The sequence below is a fragment of the Atractosteus spatula genome, chromosome 6 (assembly GCF_055471065.1).
Source record: "Atractosteus spatula isolate fAtrSpa1 chromosome 6, fAtrSpa1.hap1, whole genome shotgun sequence".
Classification (NCBI taxonomy): Eukaryota; Metazoa; Chordata; class Actinopteri; order Semionotiformes; family Lepisosteidae; genus Atractosteus; species Atractosteus spatula.
In genome coordinates this window covers 32,410,382-32,431,723 of record NC_142711.1, presented here as the reverse complement: position 1 = coordinate 32,431,723, position 21,342 = coordinate 32,410,382, and the positions used below count along the sequence as shown (strand labels likewise).

General features: G+C 36.7%; 1 protein-coding gene across 1 annotated transcript in view; it reads left to right on the top strand.

Annotated features, from left to right (window-relative positions):
- wnt9a (wingless-type MMTV integration site family, member 9A) overlaps nt 1–20,417 on the top strand; it is a 44,714-nt gene extending 24,297 nt beyond the window's left edge. Inside the window, exons 2-4 of the mRNA XM_088918886.1 lie at nt 14,981–15,240; nt 15,936–16,198; nt 19,930–20,417. Of these exons, the coding sequence (XP_088775012.1) occupies nt 14,981–15,240; nt 15,936–16,198; nt 19,930–20,406 (1,000 nt within the window). The 3' untranslated portion in view covers nt 20,407–20,417. The remainder of the gene's footprint in view (nt 1–14,980; nt 15,241–15,935; nt 16,199–19,929) is intronic.
- Nucleotides 20,418–21,342: the final 925 nt, after the last annotated feature.

Genomic DNA, 21,342 nt, shown 5'->3' with positions numbered 1-21,342 from the left:
TGATCAGTGTGTTGTAATAAAACTCTTAGATTCCAAGTACTGTATATATGTATAAATGTGTCCATTTATGTATAAGTAGCCAATAATAAACCTAAATCTTTAAAAATGAAGGAAGTTAAGAAACCATTAAAATGCTTTCATATTAAAGACTGCATAAAAAGAACCATTAGCTTTCTAGGAATGTAATTACAATAAAATCATATAAATATGATTATAAATAACCTGCATGAACAAAGTTAAGGAACCCTAGAGCAAATATTTATGGATTGGTGCAAATGACAAGCAAAAACAAATAAGAACATTTGTGTGTAAAAGAGCAAGACGGCAAACATGATAACATCATGCCGATAGCCATCTACTGTAATTCTTCCTCTGTCTGATTTCCTTGGCTGTTGTACAGATGAGGAAAACAAGCATGTGTAGAATGAACTCCCATAAGCAAACAGTTAAGGCACATCTGTAAAGATAAAAAAGTGATTTCAATCCTTGTTTTAAGGTATCAATACCGGTAAGGAACAACCTTATCCTGTTAAGGTACTATAGTCATGTCTCCCTGATGGAGAGTGTTTTTTTTTAGTTTGTTTCTGTTCACTGGGTATGCCTCAACCTACTTACTGCTTGCGTGCAGGCACTTTGGTGGGTAGAATACGAAATGGGAGAATAAACCATTAGATTTGATCACCCATACATGCACATTCTTTTTTTAAATAAAACTAAATTTATTTGGGCTCTAGGTACAGGTTTTCAAATTGGAACTAATATTGCTATAGAACCTGCAATGAAGATTGATTAATATAACCTGCATTGTAAGTCTGTTAAACATTTGTACTGCCCAGTGATCTTCTCCAGAACAGAAGGTCCCGTTCCAGAAGTTCCAGAACTGGGAGCTCCCATTTGCACTTTACTGTATGTTGCTCTCTTTGAAGAATTACTCTAGCATCCACAGTTGGGACTTTCTTTATATTGGGTTACTTTGGACATTGAAAGGCACTATATACAATAAGATATATATATATATAAGTACTTGTTATTGATTTTGTTGTTACAGTCTGCTGTTTAATTTCTCAAACTTTATATGAACTAACATTTCTGAAGATGTTTTGCAAGTTTCCATGCAGAGCAGTGTAAAATTACATGGTGAGACAGAGCACTGTGTAAGTCAAAAACATGAAATTTCCTAAGTGGGATTGTCAGGCAATTTGTCTAGGACATAAACTAGTCATTATTTTTAAGTACTAATAATATCTCAAATGTGTTGTGGACACCTTTTATGCAAGGAATTAGTTCAACAGCTATATTATATTTTTCTTTAAAGAAATCTTAGTTTGAAGCATTACCTTTCATAAAAAACATATAAAAGCAGTAGGCATTAGTTACTGAATTAGTGGAATCTGGGCATACAGTATAGACTGAAAAAAAGACATTCTGAAAAACTGACCAGTTAACTTTATACTCACGGACCTGTTAGTTCTGTTGATTTGTATCGACCGACCATGAAATGAACTCGAGGCCTAATACATTTAAGCCAGGAAGCTCCATCCAAATAACACATCCTTGAACGGTAAATCCTTGCTATTATTATCACGTAATGGTATCCCTGTAATTACTTTTTTGGCAAGCCCAGTCTTGCATTAAAATACAAGTACGGGACTCATTTAACAGTGTGTTATTACTATTATTCTGAAGCTCTTTGTGTTATGTTAATGAAACGGCTATTAGCTGCATGGTTGTTTGGCCACCTTGCATTTATCCAAAAATAAATAAGCCCTGCATGCTACGATTTTACAGAAAAGCAATTTTACAGGCTGCAATAAAGGATACACAGATCTGCATTCTGATTCTAGCAGAACCCAAATAAGAGTCTTAGGTAAAGAACTGTTATTAATAAAAGTTAACAGAATGGTGGGCTTCTTTGCCAACAGCACAATGTGGGATGTTATCCTAAATACCCTTTAGTACACATTAAGGTTATTAAAAAAATAAAAAGTATATTGTTTGATGAATTAGAGAGAAAAACAATTAGGGTAATGCCAGTTCTAAATGTGAACAATTTCAGTAACAGTTTTAGTTTTTGAGTCTGAAAACTTACTTGTCAGATCATTTAATCTGGTTAGTTAAAAGGGTCACCATACCGGTACTGAAAATACGTTACCTTGTTGGAGCTACATTTACATGCACATTACACTCCAAAAAATGAAATGTGATTTAGATAATAGGTTAGCTCCAACATTACACATGAGCAAATCTGGTACAGTATATGATGTTGAAGATAGTGGTTCCTCCACCATTTTGTAATCCGGTATCAGCACTAATCATTTATATTGTGGGTGTTAGGAAGGGGAACTTTCCCTGTGTGTCATCAGGCATCGACTACACAAAAGAACTTGACTTCATACAACCTGCTTCTATTTCCATCACACTTTTAAAGAACATGATACTACTTTGAAATGCTGTGCCTAACAGGACCTTCGACTATCAGACACTTTCAACTGTCTGATAATTCAAGTTTAACGATTATACATGTTTAAAGCATTTCAGATTGTATACAGTAATTATTAAAATTCTAATACAAAAGAGATTTCAGACATAAAAATGTTACTTTAATGTCCTGTATATTAAAATATTTACTTAGGTTTTGAAAATAGATTCTACTGCTAGTGCATCTGAACAACAAAATTTACCAAGTGTTCTGCTGTTCAATTTGTATTTCAACTAAAGAAATATTGTATGTACATCTTAAAAATGAGCATTTAACTGCAAAAAACTAAAATATATCGTCGTTATAAAACTCAAGTTCCATACATTTAGTACTTAAAATATGCCTATGAGATTCCTGATCATTTGAAAGACTGTTGTTTATATAACTGTAACCCTTTTCCAATATTAAATTCTACATTTGCCAGATATTCTCCTGTTTTTTCTTACATCCAAAGGATTTAGCAAGAACTTCAAACACGTAGAAGGTGTCATATTGGTTTAACAGTTTCAGGCTAATGGGCAAGCAATAACTATTTTGGTTTACTAAGATAATTCAAGGCTTACTGTAAAATATAAACATATATATAAAACCTATGAGTGGTTTGTGAGTGGTGTTTGAAAAGAAAGACAACTAATTTCCAATTGGGACTATATAGGTTTATATACAGTATATATCGGCCTATTCTGTATTATGTAAGCAAAACCTGTTTATACAGAAAGCTGTTCTTAACAGTTGTAGTACATTATGTCAGGGTGATTTTAAGATACCTCATCATGTGTTTTGACTACAGTAGAACACACTTTGCTACTATAATATTTTTTTTGTTATTGGTGTTTTTCTGATTCACATTGTAAGTGAATTTTAAGTACTATAGTATCTTGTTGTAGGATGCAGAATTTATTACACATCTCTTCGACTAGTTAGATTTCAGCACCCTGAGCGCCACAGCCCATGTTCCTGGCCCAGTAATGCCTTATAGAAAGCAGCCAGGTCTCATCATATCTCAGAAGCAAGTTGGGTCTAACTAGTGCTGGAATGTAAGACCTTGAGTTCAGTGTTTCCTAAACATAGTCTAAGCATAGTGGTTTGAGTTGAAATCTTGATTAATCAAGTTTATCAAACTTTTAATTGAACATTTTGCTATCTTATTAAAGGCTAAGAAATGCTTAGAAATTAGCATTGCCCTTTGTTAGAAATTGGACTTCAGAAGTCCTTGCATTTACAGTAGATTTATTTTTTCAAGTTGGAATTTTAAATAGTGGTTCTACATTTAACTAAGAATGCTTAGAATATGAGAGTTTGACACTGTTCCCATGTGTATATACAGCATCAACTGATAACTAAGTAGCTAAGGAAGAGTAAGAATTTGACATTAAGTTGAAAGAATGCACTGTTTTCTATATTTCTTGGATTTAATATACGTAACCAAGACCATTGCTGAAACGGAGACCTTACTGCAGAAAATAATTAAGCGTTGTGTATCACTGCTTTGTGGAAAATCGGGTTACATCTTCAAGTAGTGTTTGCCGACCAGTAAGTGGCAGACTTCTGCTTGAACCAGAAATTACAATTCAATGCTCCAAATACTGTCTCAATGTTCTTGTTATGTTTAAATATACTATACTTTACATAAAAAGAATATGACTGATGTTTTGGAAGGGGCTTACAGAAGTCTAACAAAAGTACCATTCTCCCTTGTGTACAACCTAAAACCTAAACACAAGGAGGCTTAGACTTTAGAGCCACTGTGGGCATAGAATCAATCAGGTTTTTGCAATTCCTGCAGTTTCTGCAGCAATGTGGACAGCAATCCTATCCCAAAGATAATCTTCAAGATGGTAGTTTTGTTGTGGCTTTCTGATAAATCGATTTCTTGCATAAATGTGATTACTTCTGACCCACCTGCTTGACAATCATCCACTATCAAGGCCTGCTTTTCCCACAGCTGAGATATGCAAGGCTGTGTTGAATATGTATTTTGGGGCAAGGCCAAAATCAATATATGGTAGCCAGCTCCTAAGGAAGTGCACACGCAATGTAACTATTTTTTTTCTTAAGGCACTATAAAAGTACTTCAAACTTTCAGTTTTCTGTAGTGTCTATATGTTTTTGCAAATCCCTAATGCAACAAGAAAGAAGCAAAATCTTTATCATGACACATTAAATGAAGTGGTTCTCACTGTATCTTTTTTGGAATATCTTAACATACTTGGACTCATGTAATAGTGTTGTGAAGTTCTGTTATATGTAAGTGTACTTTAGCACAAAGTCAACTAGTTAAAGATGAACAATGAAATATTTTATTTGAACATTTTGACAATGAGATATTTTTCTGATAAATGGTGCCTTACAATTTTACCTCAAGGTGAAACAGTTAAGGAACAGTTAAGCTTATCACAGTAGCTAATGAGCAATGAGAATGATGAGAAGACAGCAAGTTGAGTTGTTTAATTAAATAATCCAAACGCTCTCTGTGGAAACAATGTTAGGTATGGAGGGTGGGCTAGACATGTAACTACCTGCAAGAAATGCTACAGATTAATACTTTATTAACACTTATATCTGTTGTTATAATGCTGCACCACTGGCTCATTGATGTTTGGATTATTGTTAAGATTAAAAAAATAAATTGCCTTTGCTTCAACAGTCATATGTTCTTTGTGCTTCCAAAAGTGTCATGATGGAACAGATATCCAACAAGAAATGCAATGGCAATAGCAGAGCAGTTTGCAGTATTTTGGATGCAGCAATATATTAAGCTGATGTACTGAATGAGCCCATTACATGTTTCTTGGATCCTTTTGCTACTGTCATGCTCACATCAATGAATCATTAAGGTCTGGAATTATTCCCTCAGACCTTCAACTCACAGTTATTATCCCTCTGCTAAAAAAAGCAGAACGTAAACTCCAGCCTACTCAGTAATTATAGGTCAATATCTAACTTACCAGTTTTGGCAAAGGTTCTTCAGTGGTCTTTTACTATTTAGTTACAAGCTCATTTATCTACAAATAAACTACATGAGCCATTTCTTTCTGGATTCACATCAATGCAACTGAAGCAGCTCTTGATAGAGTTACTAATGATTTACTGATGCCTCTGAGTCTGTTTTCTATCCTTTCTTGTCTTGCTGGACCGCAATGCTGCCTCTGATATTGTTAATCATAACCATCTTGTTGAATATATTAGAAAGGGTTGTTGATATTGCTTGAAGTGATTTTTGATTGTTATGGTTTAAATGTTAACTAACATGTACAAAACAATTTGAACAAATTGTTACTCTACCACAAAGTTGGTCGTATTTGGCGTTCCACAGGGCTCTGTTTTTGACACCATTCTTTTTCTGTTAGCGTTGGGTCAGATGCATGTTGGTATGACATCAGTTTTAATTGGATTCTCATGAAAACCCTTATTTATAAATGCATATACTGTAAATAAGCATTGGCTGCCTTGTCAAACTTATTTGAAGTTAATAAATAGCTGTAACAAAGGTTTCTACATGGAATCCTGAGAGGACCAAGGCTTCACCAGGGCTGGCTGGATCTCCTTATCAACTCCACAATGACTTTCCTCTGTCCTTTGCAACGTTGTGAGGGGGACTTTTTGCATCTTTGCTTTTAACAAATAAAGACACTCTCAGTCTAGTGCTGAAATACAAATGCATCCTTTATGTATTTTCCTGACTTTATTATTATAATATAGTGCATTCTGCTGTTTCTATCTGAAGAAGATGAAGCATTTTCAAAAAGCTTGGATCTTACCTAAAAGTATAATACATGGCCATAAATTAGCCCATTAGTCCTTTGGACTTCAGAATAAAATTCAAAACACTGCCCCCTTCTTTAAAGGGTTTAAATCAGGACCAGAGTAGGAGACTCTTGTCTTAAATGGTCTGCCTTCTGACTAGATCAGTTATATGATTACTCTTTATATCCCTACCTGTCATTTACACCTTTACAGTATGTCTTTCTCTCAGTCCCCTTAATGAGGCTTCGACCAGAAATGATGCTTTCTGTTCCTTCACTCCAATGATGCGGAATGATCTCCAAGGCTTAATTATATCATACATGTCAGCCACCTTTTTGCACATCTCTTTTAGTAGGGAGTACTCACCCTGCAGCCTGTGTGAATTCTAATGCTCCAGTAAAGTGACGAGGACACTATATTGTAAAAAGTTGCCGTCCTTCTGATGAGACATAAAACCAAGGTCCTGACTCTGTGGTCATTAAAAATCCCAGGGTATTTCTTGAAAAGAGTAGGGGTGTTACCCCGGGGTCTTGGCCAGATTTCCCATTGGCCTTTAACAATCATGGGCTCCTAATAATCCCGATCTTTGAATTAGCTTCATCACTCTGTTCTCCTCCCTACTGATAGCTGATGTGTGGTGAACATACTGGTGCACTGCGGCTGCTGTCACATCATCCAGTTGGGGCTACACATTGGAAGTGGTGGTGGGAAGTCCCCTTTACCTATAAAGCGCTTTGAGTGGAGATTCCAGAAAAGCGCTATATAAATTTGAGGAATTATTATTGTTTATGCCTTTGTTTTGTTTTGTAAAGAGCCTTAAGATGATGACATAATTGAAAGAATAATGCACAGGTTAATCTTTGCTGATCCCCAGTTTGTGTTTGGACTTTTCGCCTTCAATTTTCTGAGTTATTGTTGCTACGAAGCCATATGATTTAGAGCATGCAATACATTCACTGTTACATCACAATACTTTGTATAGAACACGTGCACCTGAAACTTCCCGTGAGTTACTTTACTGCATTTTGTTCTGTATTTTACTTCTTTTGAGCATCACTCCACATAAGGAAGATATGTAAATCTTATATGTACAGTACTTGCTACAAGCTGCATAATAAGTAACGTTTGGTTTATGTAACTGTTTTGGGCAATCATTATGAGCTGTGGCAGCTGCATTCCAGGAAACGTTTTGACAAACCCAAGCTTTAATTAGATAGGCTGATCGACAGTTAGGCAGTCTTTTTTAAAAAAAAATTTAAATGTCTGTCTCTGCATAGATATATATATCCATGTGCATGCAGTATGCTGCAGTTATGATTGTGAATATTTCCTGAAGGCCATCTGAAATTGATAAGATTACTATCTGGACTGAATTACCTTCACTTGCATTTACAGGAATAATACTGGATTTCTGCCAAGACTTTAAGCAGAGCATCTGATGTGTGAATAGGTAGTAACATGAACTGTACCCAGTGTTTGCTTTGGCTGCCCAAACCATGTAATTTCTGAAGTTGGAAACGTTTTCACTGAACAAAGAAAAAAAAATAAAGTTATGTATGTACAGTGAGAACTTGATAAGTTAAGAAAAGCTTTTTAAATCTCTCAAGCAGTGATGTCGGGATTTGCACTGATTTGTTTTTTTTTAAATATGTTTTACTTTTCTCCCAGTCACCATGTTTTAAAACAGAAAAAATATATATACAAAAAGGGAGTTAGCATGGTTACAATGTATTTATTTTATTTTTTAAAGCATGGAAGGCAGTCATGCAGCACATATGCCCCTGAAACCAGAGAGGAAACAAAGTGAAGACAGAACTCAGGAAGCACCCTTCTCTTACTAGTGTCTGTGCTGAATGTGACTGGGCTGGACTTTCTTGACCCCTTTAGGATTTTAAAGACCTCACTCCAATCTCCACGAAGCCTTCTTTGTTACAGGCTAAAAATATTCAGTTCTGTGTAAGTCATACTCTGTATCTCAGGGATTAGTCTAGTTGCTCGTCTCTGGACTCTTTCCAGAGCCACAATGTCCTTTTTGTTTTGTTGAGTCCTAAGCCGGACAGACGTCAAGAGTGATGGCATTTTGATCTTCAGTTGTTTTTATTTTAATCTCTAATAGCCTTCACCACTTTTCTGCATTCTCAATAAAATGCCTGGTTATTTGAATATACTTACACTAACACATATGTTGCGATGCTTTCTTATTTTCTCTTCTGCTTTGATGAGTGCTACTTTCTAATGGAATGTGGAAGACATATACGTAGGTCTGGTGTGAATCTTTAATTGGCATTCAACCAAAAGTGATAGCAAAGGATGAAATTACTTACATTTTTTTAAAATACAAGATGTCTTTTTATATACTGTATCTATATAATTGTGCTTCTCGGTTAAAACCAATTAATTAAATATTTTCTAAAGTGTATTCCAATGTATGTTTTTTTTAACATCTGCCATCTGTCTTGGAAATTGAAATGGCATTTCTTTATGATAAGCAGAGGCTAAGGAAATACTAATATGCTTGGCCCAAAGTCTAAGCATGCTACTGTATTAAACAAGCCTCTTGACACAGTGACACAAAATAATTCCAGAATAATTCAAGATAATCAGTAAAAATAACCTTTAAATATAGATATCAATATATCTGGATGATAAAAAGAAGATATTTATATTTTATCATATATTTATATGAAAATTTAAACCCATGCACGGATTCAAATATCCATTTGGAATATATTAGAATTTACAGAGTTAAAGACACACAGCTATTCCACAGCTGTTAGATAGCCAGTGTTCTGTTGAAATTGATGCTGTTAATATAGTCTATATCTGGTAGTAGTTCAGGTGGGTAGCTGCGTCAGCATGCGTAGGCTGCAAAGGAACAAGTAATAGGTTTATTCCATGCTGAAAAAAAGAAGAAAGAGAACACAACGTTTCGGCCGTGGAGCCTTCTTCAGGTGTGAGAGAGACAGGGCAGTAGGCAAAGGTAAAGTAGCGGGAGAACAAAGGTTGGGAGGGAGGAGGAGTGAGAGGCGGGAGCAGGGGACAGAAAGAGAGGCCAATCAAGAGGTGTTGATTGTGACCTCTTGATTGGCCTCTCTTTCTGTCCCCTGCTCCCGCCTCTCACTCCTCCTCCCTCCCAACCTTTGTTCTCCCGCTACTTTACCTTTGCCTACTGCCCTGTCTCTCTCACACCTGAAGAAGGCTCCACGGCCGAAACGTTGTGTTCTCTTTCTTCTTTTTTTCAGCATGGAATAAACCTATTACTTGTTCCTTTGTAGTCTATATCTGTATTGGTGGGTTATTTCTTTCTATCCAGTGTGTGGTTCCCATAGCCTGAGACCAAACTATTGTGAATTGCCAAGGCAGTACCCCAGATCTAAGTATATATTACAGAGCAGACAAAGATAACAGAAAGAGACAAATGGAATGTATCTCAAAAATTATATAGACATTATAAACCACTTTCTAGTTACTTGTGGCATTTCATATTTAACTGAAGAGAACATTTTTTCAGGGACTTTTATTTCTTTTTTCCAAGTAAAGTATGGCCAAAAATGGGTCTTACTATTATGTTTTACTCTTGTGTAGATATACAAAAGCAACACAACTTAAACAACTAGAGAAAGATTTTTCTTTAAAAGGGTCTCTTATCAGCATTGATGTTTATATGAAGTAAAACATAATTACTTCCTTATTATAGTAATGAAATGTGTGGAAGAAGGCTCTAGAAACATTTGCTTCTGATTTAACAATCTATAATCACAATCTTGAAAACGCTTTTACCTTTTAATTTCAACTTGATTGTTTAGCTTGTCTGGCCCACATTATACTGTAGATCAGACAAAGGAACCAATATTTTTAAAATGTTTAAAACAAATTATATCACAAGGTATTCATTATTAAACATCAAAAGAAGTCAACATATTCACCACCCTGAATTCCACACATGAACACCACACATATTCGTGCCACTCTGGCTTTCAGTTAATGCAGATATTCAGGATCACAGAAGGGTGAAATACTCATAAATTCAACCACCATCGACAGATAAAATAAAACAGCATGTAATGTTTACTTTTTAATAATCCCAGATGCATAAACTGGACAGAATTGTATTCAAGACATGACATGCCAGTCATCCATTCCGTAATTCAATAATGAGTTTCAAACAAATGCAGTGCATCGGTGTGTCAGAGGAGAGGCAAACAAATTGTTTGGGCTTGACAGGAATTAGGAATCTCATCCTGAAGGCAAGAATTCCTAAATGGGGCAGGTCGTCTTAACTAGTCTTAGCTTCATCCACTGAATGACAAATCCAACACATGCCCACAGACCAAAAGTGAACAGTGAAACACTTCTTCCATTTGTTCCACTTCTTCATCTCTCACACATGCCCATGAATGTGTATTTTTAGTTACTGTTTCATCCTATACGGGTATCTTACTAGTAGTCTGGTTCTGAAGTGTGTGCAGGACATAGCCCACGTATTTTACTACTATATAGACTTTTTCCGCTGTCATTCTTACAGTGGTAGATGTTATCAACTACAGCAGCAGGTGTTCCTACAGATGACTGTTATAAAGTTCAGAAACCAAATATAGCACTTTTTGGCAAATTGATATAATATACAACTTTCAGAGTTCTGATCTGCAGCTAACTCTGTTCCGTACTGTACAGAATAAGCTTTTAAAGTCACTCTATTTCAACAATAAAATGTATTTAAATATGTACACACCAAACAAATAAAATAGTGAGAATAGGCTTTTAAAATAAGACTGTGGTTTTCTAATTATTGTGTTGGGACGGCTTCCTTCATTGAATTGAATTTTGTTGAATTTGTAACGTATCTTCGTATCTGTCTCAGAATGAGATAAAGAGCAATATATCTGACCTTCAGTGATTTTATTGGTAATAAGATACAATGCAACATGGACTGAGATACAAAGGTGATAAGTATATTGGGGCATCAGGAGATTTTACAGATGAGAGAGCCCGCAAGTGTAAATGTAATTGCACAATTTCCTTTTACGTCTTTGTACAACTAAATTAATTTACAGACCTGGTGTGTTACGTTTTAACACTGTTGTTTCTTGGCTTTTACTTCCTTGTCTTTGTTTCACGAGGAGGGCTTTGACTCACTGTTTGCTGGAGAACTATGCTGTTTACTTAAACGATAAAATAAAGTTCACACATCCTGCATATGTACATGTCTGTTTACCCTCTTTTAGTTTTCTTTTTTAATGGAATACTGCTTTTAATGGCCACACAGAGAAAGGACATGTGGACTTTTCAGTTTGAACATCAGGCCATGCTCATTTTCTGTACTATTTTTTACAGATCTGTAATTGATTTCACTGCTTCTTTTGCATACTCTTAATAATCAGAGTTTTTTTTACTAACTTCTGTAGTGAAGGAATGCTTTTATGCACTAAAGTAACTGCTGAAAGTGACCTGCTGCTCAACTGAAGTACTTTGTTTTGTCATTTTCTCTCCAAAATACACTCAAAACAGAAAAACAGCTGTTTCTAGTTGCTTCTTTGTAAGCTCTAGAGAGTTACTATGCATATTCAGTTTTTCTCAGCTGTTGTAAAAATAATCGGTTGTCAAAGGGTGAATATCTTGTCAGAAGTGGTATGATTACATTTGCAATCATGAGTATTGTTAGAGTACTGTAGGTTGTGTTATGCTTACCTGCCATTTGAAACTGCATCTTCCTTTTGAGCAAGGATGTTGTAAATAATTCTTAACCTTTAGCTTAGATTGATGGCAGTACTGTTTATTTAGATAGCAGCATCAAATTTTTTACGAAATATTGGGAAGGATCTGTAGATGATACATATAAGTTGTCAGAAGTTTAATGAGGCTCATCTGAGCTTGTTACAATGATGCGATCTCCAAGGAATCTGAATAGCATTGAATTCTCCTGCAACAAGAGGCTTGGTTTTTTGGCATAGTGTAATTTTCTGCTGTCTGGGAAGTGACCCGGTGTCACAGGATGCCTAAAGAGTGGGCATTCAGTTCAAATTCACTCACCCATCTCATGAGCATCACAAAACAGAGAAGTGCACACAATTGGTGTATATGAAAAAATGTGCAAAAATAGCTATGGCTAAAATTGTTTGCAGAAGCACTGCAATTTGGGTATGTTGTAGGCTGATGATTAGCAATTTTATCATCACCAGTGCATGGTGAAATGACAGTTTAGTCTGTCAAATGTATTGGATGTTACATTTTTTGAAACATTAAACATATACACGCCAGTAAATGTTTTGTGGAGTATACCACAAGACAGTTAGACTTGAGAGACTCTGCAATTCATGGAATAATTTCAGAGAAAAATCTTAAAATGATCTAAGAGGATTGAATTTATTTGCTATTTTGACAGATAAGTGGATGGTGCAGTGTTTTTAAATAATCCTCCACGAAGATCAATCTGCTAGTACCAGCCATCTGTGCTTTTCTTTCTGATCATCTCTGGCTCATAGATATAGCAGTCAGTGTGGCCTTTTTGGATTCTGTTACATGTCACATTTGAAGGAATTGTTTGTGCTGGAACATTAACATTGATTTGGAAACTGAGCCTCTTTCTGTTGCTTACAGGCAAACACAGTTACATTTGTTTTAGCCATAAATTACAGTATAGAGAAGTGATTCTAGACAATTATTTCCTCAGATCATTCAGCTACAGTTAGAAGACATAGAGGGATGTGGACCTTGTGTTTTTCATTACTGTAGGTTCTGCTGCACACTGAGATTAACATGTCTGATGTGAATCCCAACTGTAGTTACTGTATGCTTAAGATGTAAATGCGTGTCCATTATAAATCATTTACACTGCTAATAGTTCTTTATTTAATTTTGCATTTGATATACACATATTGCTGAGTGTCATATTCTTTATGTTGCATTGAAAACAAAGTGGTGTCATGTATGATGTGACATTGTTAAGAAAATGGCAATGACTTGCAGTACATGGGCATCAAAGTGATATTTTGTAATTGCATTAAGAGGTCATTCTAACTATTTACTTAGGAAAATCCTTAATATAAAAATTGGAGGTGGAGAGGTAATTTCAAGAACCTGATCATAGTTTTAGGGAGAAATTATGTTCTATTTTAGACTGCTGTATGGAAAAGTCTATTTTAGAAAAAATGCTGTTCTGCACAGATAACTGATAACAGTGCGCAGGTTATGTCTTTCCTGATTTGTAATGATGCAGAAGGAATCCAACAAATCACATTAAAGATAATTGCTTCTGTATGTATATGGATATTGCTGCAATTACCTTCTATTTATTTTAGGAAGGTGTATTTTCAACTTGAAGAACACAAAAAAAAATCCCAAGTGCTAAACGTCAAGCAGAAAATGAAGTGGTAAAGTCACAGACCATAAACAGTACTCACTGAATCTCTAATTACAACTACATTGTCAAATCTTAACACAACCAGTTTGGCACCTACAATTTACTTTGACAAAAAAGCTATTAGACAAAAATATTTTGGCATTTGATTCTTCTTACGTCTTTGCATGTGAAACTTTAACAGGTTCTCTAAATATCTTTAGCCTTTTCAAGTTATGCACCATTTTCTTTTGTGTCAGACACTACTGAATACTGACAGAATATACTCTTGCACCCCTATACTGAATTTGTATTGTTTGACTTTCATACTTCCCAGATATTCTTTATTGGTAAAAAGAAATGTTACGGTCATGCACTTCTCAGGAAAAAAAAGATTTCCAGTTGACACTGAAAATGTCTTGACAATTATTAATTTTAAGCTATCAGACGAGGTTAAAAAATGAGTAAAATGTTCCCACTTAACTTTTTCATTAGGACATCCTTGAATTTTTAAATAAACATCATACTTTTTTATTAAAGGATTTCTGAGAACCAGGCCTCTAGTAGGGCGATTTGCCGACAAAGCATTAGGTCAAATTCTCATTTAGATGTCATCTACAGTTTAGCCAATTTTTGATGCTCCTCAGTAAAAGACAAGAAAAAGTTTTTTTTTGCTGTGTTGTTCTGTGCTTTTGCGGGTTTTTCAGTACATGGATAGACTGATGCTTAGCACAGCAGTTAAGATTAGTATCCTTATGAAGAGGTTTCAGCTTACTGTGTCTTACCAAGGTAAAATCGCTCAAAAAAGCATTCTATTTTTTGATGGCCAAATTTCTAGATGCTTTTGCTCGTTTTTATTTTTAGTCATTGCTATGTACAGTATGTATAATAACTGGGCATATTTTTTCTTTGTAGTCCGAAATGGCAGTAATTTGTTTTTCCCAAATAACATGTGTGCCTGCTAAATAGTGTGTAAGAGAATTTTCCCGATGCATTTATTCATGCCGTGCACCCCTCTTGAACTATAAACATTAAAATAGATCCACGAATCGCAGATAATTAGCCGCTGCTTTGCCAACACTGTCAGTCAGTGGGACCAAGGATGGTTAAGAACGGACAGTCAAGCCGTGTGTGAGTAACACACAGCTTTCCTTACTGTGACCACAGTGCTGGGTCGTGCTGGAGTGCTGGTTCAGAATCATCACTTTGGCAGCACACATCCATTAGTTGTCACACTACTTCACTGAGATTTATAGAATGCCAATGGGCGTCATGCACAGAAAGCTCTGTAATAGTATGTAAAAGACTTTGAAGCAACAGTCCTCCATTCAGGAAGTGTTTTGATCTTGCATTATCCTGAAACAGAACGAAGAAAGCATGAAGTGAAAGTCATTTTTACGGTTCTCTCTTGGTGCCAGACTGACGGGTACGGAACCCCTGTCCATCTTGCCCCTGAGCTCAGAACCTGAGGAGACGTTGGGCAAGGCACACTACAAGCTTTGTGACCGGCTGAAGTTGGACAAGAAGCAGAGAAGGATGTGCCGGCGGGACCCTGGGGTAGCTGAGACCCTGATGGAGGCCATTAGCATGAGTGCCCTGGAGTGCCAGTACCAGTTCAGATTCGAGAGGTGGAATTGCACCTTGGAGGGGCGCTACCGAGCCAGTCTGCTCAAAAGAGGTAAAAAACCCCCAACAAAAACTGTTCAAGAGCCATAGAGTATGCCTACAGAGGTCTAAAGCTCAGGGCCAAGAGAACTACAAACTTGCATTTTTCATATGTAACCGTACTTCAAAAAACGTATGACTTTTAAACAAATTGTATCTTGTTTATAATACAATGCAATAAAAAGGAAACTTGATACACAGTACAAATGAGACACAAAATACATTGCTGTTGTGCCTATTCATGCAGGCATTTGCTTTCTTGAAACTAAAATGCAGATTTAGTTTCAAGAAAGTAAATACCACATACAGTTGCATAAACATTGGCATCCCCAACAGTGTTATTAAATAACTGAACTATTAAATATGGTTTGACAAATGGCATTTGACAGTTATATCTCTTCTAAATAAAGAGGCTGTTATAGAAATAATTTATAATCAGCTGACTTATTTACAAGGGAATGTGAATACATACTTTTACAATATTATGGAAGTCTTTGCTCAGGTTTTTAGCATTTTGTACACCTCTGTGTATGTGCACTATGAAAATGAATCATCGAGACCTGCAATTTCTTTTACTTTCATTGCTTTTATTTACTGTTGGTTCAGATTCGACTTGCAGTCTTCGCTTGCTTCCGCTCTTAATCGGCAGCGTTTAGTCCCTTTCGAGGTCAACACCAGCGACAGCTGTCTTTCTCTCCCTGTGTGCAGGGTTCAAGGAGACGGCCTTCCTGTTTGCCATTTCATCGGCGGGGCTGACTCACGCCATGGCTAAGGCGTGTAGCGCAGGCCGCATGGAGCGTTGCACCTGTGACGAGGCCCCTGACCTGGAGAACAGGAAGGCATGGCAATGGGGCGGCTGTGGGGACAATCTCAAGTATAGCAACAAATTTGTCAAGGAGTTCCTGAGCAAGAAGTCTTATAAGGACCTGCGCGAACGAATGAACATGCACAACACTAATGTGGGAATGAAGGTGAGCTTCAGCTTTCATTACGGCCCAGATATATAATTCACCAGTGATGGTGGACAGGACTCAGGACAATGTGAGTACAGACACGCATACAGTAGGTCGTGCACAGAGATTTGGAAGAATACCATTATAATGATCAGATAACAGCAGCTAACCGTAAATGTGGATGATAAAAGGAATACAACAAAAAACATCATTTTCTGCAGTGCTAACGGATAAGTTCTTTTCTCGGTGTGTAAATTTCTTGGCAGCTTATGCAGTGATCTAAAGGGTGGAGTAGAGTAATTGCTGTATATTGTGGTGTAAGAGATGCTGTAGCAGAAAGAACTATGACAGTTTCAGCCTCCCATGAGTGGCATTATTACAATGGGAGAAAACACTTAACCCTACGTGGCTTGAAAGAAGTGTCATGATTTGCCATGGAAGATGTTGACAGTTTAATTCATCCAGTGAGACCTTTTGCCCTTCTCATTTCTGTCTGGTTTTCATGGAAACTAGGCTACGTTTTGGGAACAGGCAATGAAAACCACATGTTTTAAAGTGATTTATACATATTTTATGATTTCTGTAAGTACCTTAAGATTAATACTTAAGCACCTAGCAGTAGATACCGTAGCTTGTGCTAACTGGCCAAGCAAGACTCATGACTCCTTTAGGTTTCTAAATGGAGAAAATCTAGGCTTGTGGGTGGACCAGTCTAGACATGTCTAAAATTCAGTATGCTGGGGAGCTCTAGCAGGCTTTTCTTAGACAGGTGAATGCGCTGTAGGAAATTGAAGATCTGAGTTCACAGGTTCTCTTTGAAGTTTAGCTGCTTTGGAGGTGAAAGTTTGTGGAAAAATCATCTGTCGCTTCCATTAAAACTGTGAACCCAAAGAACTATAATTATTCAAACTTAAAAAGCATTTACAGTTTACAAATGTGGGAAAAGAATTCTTAAATGTAAAATGCAGTCTCTAATTTCTAAAAAATGGGACAACACTGAATCAGGAAACAATCTTATAAGTCCTACTTAAAAAATACATAAAAAATAATTGCATTTCAAAAAACATGCAAAATAATAACAGAGTCTGCAACATGATATATTTAAATTTCCGGAAAGCTTTTGTTAGGATTCCTCATGAAATTAAAGAAAATGAAAATATAAAAAGCACAGGTACAAGGTAATGTATGCATAGGAATCAAAGAACTGGTTAACAAACCGTGTCATCTTAAGGGGCATAACCTCTAACTGGGCAGATGCAAGCTTTGGAGTGCTGCAGTGGTCAATTTAAGGGCCTTTGCTCTTCTTAATCTATACCAATGATTTTGATCAAATCTTTTTTGTTTTAGTTACTAGACTACCACAGAAACAAAATGGGCTGAATAACCTTCTCTTTGTATCTCGTAATATACTTGCAGGTTTGCTTCTGAACATCACAAGCAGGAGTTTATAAAAAAGTCAATTATATGCAGTGAGCTGCACGATGAAGGAATGTTCTGAACAGTAGTACAAATTGTCTGGAAACTTTAACTCTGCAAGTAGCCATTTAGAAACAAATCATTTTGTGGACTAGTAGTGTATCAAGTTTTATTAAATAATACCAATCCCTTCAAAATAGTTCATTGTTGGTATTTAGTGAATTCCAGGTTAACGGTGGAAAAAATAATTCCACAGTGATTTAAAAAGTGCTATCACCCTTTCTGGAATTTAAAGAGTGCTTGTTAATAAACTACATTTCCCTGTTAAAATACAAAAAAGACCTACTGTACTTGTATTTGGGTTTAGTTGTGTGACTGAAATTTAAATAGGGAGGACTAGAATTGTGCTGCAGAGTAATACTTAAAATCCTTGTATGGACTGGTTCTACAAAAGCTTCTCTTATTGTTGCCATTTTGTTTCAAAACATGTAAAAATTAAACTGAAATAAATAGCTTAAAGGCAGCATAATGGCATATAGATTGCAGACTGTGCATGTGCTGTATATGTTTGGGGTTTCTACAGGTGCTTTGTTTTTCTCCAACATCCCAGAGGCATGTTGGCTTGGTTTGACTGTCTCTTCATTGTCCCTCATACTGTTGCTCCTGGATGAGAGCAGTCATGTTCTTTTAAGTCTCACCTAATGCTTTTGGGTTGCTGCAGCCCTCACCAAAGAAGTATTTTCTGATACTGGGTCAAATGCTGCATAAATGGTACCAGACAAGAACTATCAACAACACATCTCCATGTGAACAGGAACGGAAATTATCTTTACCTTATGTTATTCCTATCCAGGTTCATTATATTTGGGTGTTATTCTTGTAATAACCTTTTCTTGTTTTCTGTTTGCTTGTGAAATATCCTGTGGTGAAATCTTAAATGAAAAAGAATATCTAAGACACGCCTGCTATGCATCACGTATGCTTGAAATCTGAAGAACTTTAAACATTCAATAGATTTTACAAGGATTGGACTCCTTATGTAAGCTGCACAAACAGAAACACAATACATGTAGAGTTTACTTAATGAGGACAGAAATGTATAAAACACTTAAAAGATATCTAATCTACAACCAATGATACTCTGTAAGAATATATCAGATGCTTTTATTTATATAAAACAAATACAAAATATAAGTATAAAAATGTGTAAAAGAGTGGGCTGTTAAAGGATCTTGGTATCACTTGTGGGATGCATGTGCAGTATTTTTATAAAATCGTTACCAGTGTTGTCAATCTTCATTCAGACTGCCATAAGATATGTCTAAAATGAGCAATTAGGATGAAACCAATGTCACTTCTGGCCAAAGCCCAGTTTGGCCCAGAGAAACTCATTGTGGCCTACATTTGAGCAAAAGGCTCAAGATCCACCCTTGCTTGGTCTCAGCGCATGTTTTCAATCAGACTTGGCAAAGAATGTTAGAGCTTGGCCAGGGCATGTGCTCAGTAATTAAAACAAGAATCTCTGCAGGCCCTCCATTATCCACAAGGACCAGCTCAATGGGGCGTTTATTAAAAAAGCAATTTCCCTTCCCCTCCTAAAGAAATTCTCTTTCAGGTCCTTCTTATTAGGGAACAGTGGGCACAATCAAGCCCCCTAATTCTCATAATAAGGTGGAAGTTACTGAGAATTATGATTAAAGAGTAAATCCATCCCCAACCCCCTCCTCTCTCCTCTCCTTTCTTTTTGTGGTCCATTAATTAAAGAGCACAATATTAAAGAGCTTGAATTAGTTCTACTTGGGTAGAACTAAGTGACGGTTTAATTAAGACCCGTCATGTTCTCAGGCAGAATATTATTAACCTTGAATTTCCAAATACAGCGCAGCAAGTTTATTAGAAGCTTAATTCAAATAGACCAATGTGTTTTTTTCCCTTTTTGACACAGTTATTAGTCCATGAGGGAGCTGGTTAGACATTTTCTTCTTGTGCATCTTACCAACAGACATCAACATGAGGACATCCAATATGACAATAATTACATTAGTAATAGTAACTTATTGTGTAACAATTTTTGCAATGAAAGAAATTGAATATAGTGAACTTCTAAATCTTAAAAACTGCTTGTGGAGCAGGTGCAGGGGTTGAAGTACAGTGTTAATAAAAACAAACTTGATTTCAGTTAATTGTTTCTTTTTTAGTAAGGGTCCGAACAAACGTTCAAGACCATCAGAAACTACTCACTGTTTCGACTGGGGATTGTCAGTGATTTGCTGTTAAGAACTTCTTGACTTAGCTATTCAATTTTTTTTTCAAATCTCTTCTTCCCCTCTCAGGTGATCAAAGCCGGGGTGGAGACAACCTGCAAGTGCCATGGTGTGTCAGGCTCCTGCACAGTCCAAACATGCTGGAGGCAGCTCTCTCCCTTCCATGAGATTGGCAAGCAGCTGAAGCAGAGATACGAGACCTCACTCAAAGTGGGGAGCTCCACTAATGAGGCCACAGGGGAAGGAGACATCTCGCCTGCCAGGGCTCAGCCCTCCCCAGGCCACAGTGATCAGATCCCCAGGACCATGGACCTCATCCACATTGAGGACTCACCTAGCTTTTGCAGGATGAGCAAATACTCCCCGGGCACCTCGGGGAGAAAATGCTATAAGGACAAGAACTGTGACAGCATCTGCTGTGGTCGAGGTCACAATACCCAGAGCCGAGTGGTAACCAGGCCGTGTCAGTGCCAGGTGCGCTGGTGCTGCTATGTGGAATGCAAGCAGTGCACACAGAGAGAGGAGGTATATACCTGTAAAGAGTAGCAAAGAAGTTCACTCCCCTTCCCCATTCTGGACAGGACTGAAAATGGGCTAATCAGCTGTCTTAAATTGAGAAACTTCTCCTTACAGACACAAAAACCGGGGGTTAGAGGCATTACGCAACCAGCTGATATAGAACTATATAAGCACTTTGAGAGATTTCCACAAGTTGTTATGAGATGTCCATCAGTTTGGTCACAGTCCTCAAGCGAGAGTGACCTTGTTGAGAGAATCTGTGACAGGGGAAGCTCAGATTGAGAGAAAATGACACTCTCTCACTCCATCTCCCATATCCCTCAAGGGCAACAGGAACAAATGCAGTTGAATCCAGTCATGGGTCATGTTGGCCCTGAATAGAGGGATCATGGTTTATATCTAGCATTGTGTGGGAAAAGACTAAACAATACTTTTGAATGGGAATGCTGGCTAATGCTTTGGTGGAAACTAACCCTGACTGGAATGTACAGGTGAGGGAAAAGAGGAATTTAACGAATTGAAGGTGCTCAAGATAACTTAAGAAAGAAACTGTGTGACGCAACAGGGTATATTAATAAATATACATTTTAGATTTACCACTTTTTAAATATAAGAAAAAACCACTAGCCACACAAACTACTGGAGTTTTTGTGCGGTCTTTGACAAGGCGTTTTGGAAAAGCAATTAATCTCATGCTCTCTCTTTCTCTCTTTGTGGAAATAACTTATGGAACTAAGGTGTAGTTTTGTTCAACTGTAATTAAGACCAGTGTTGACATTTTCTGTCATAAAAACACAATTTTGTGACTACTCCTTTATGTGCAAATTACACAGATTATAAAATTTATTTTCCTCTGACTTGTTTTAGTGCTTCTGAAGGCCATTGTAAGAGGATACTAGTACACATATGTATTTAATTTTAATGCCAGTCAACTTTAAGGCTGTTCTTTAGCCTGAAACTCAC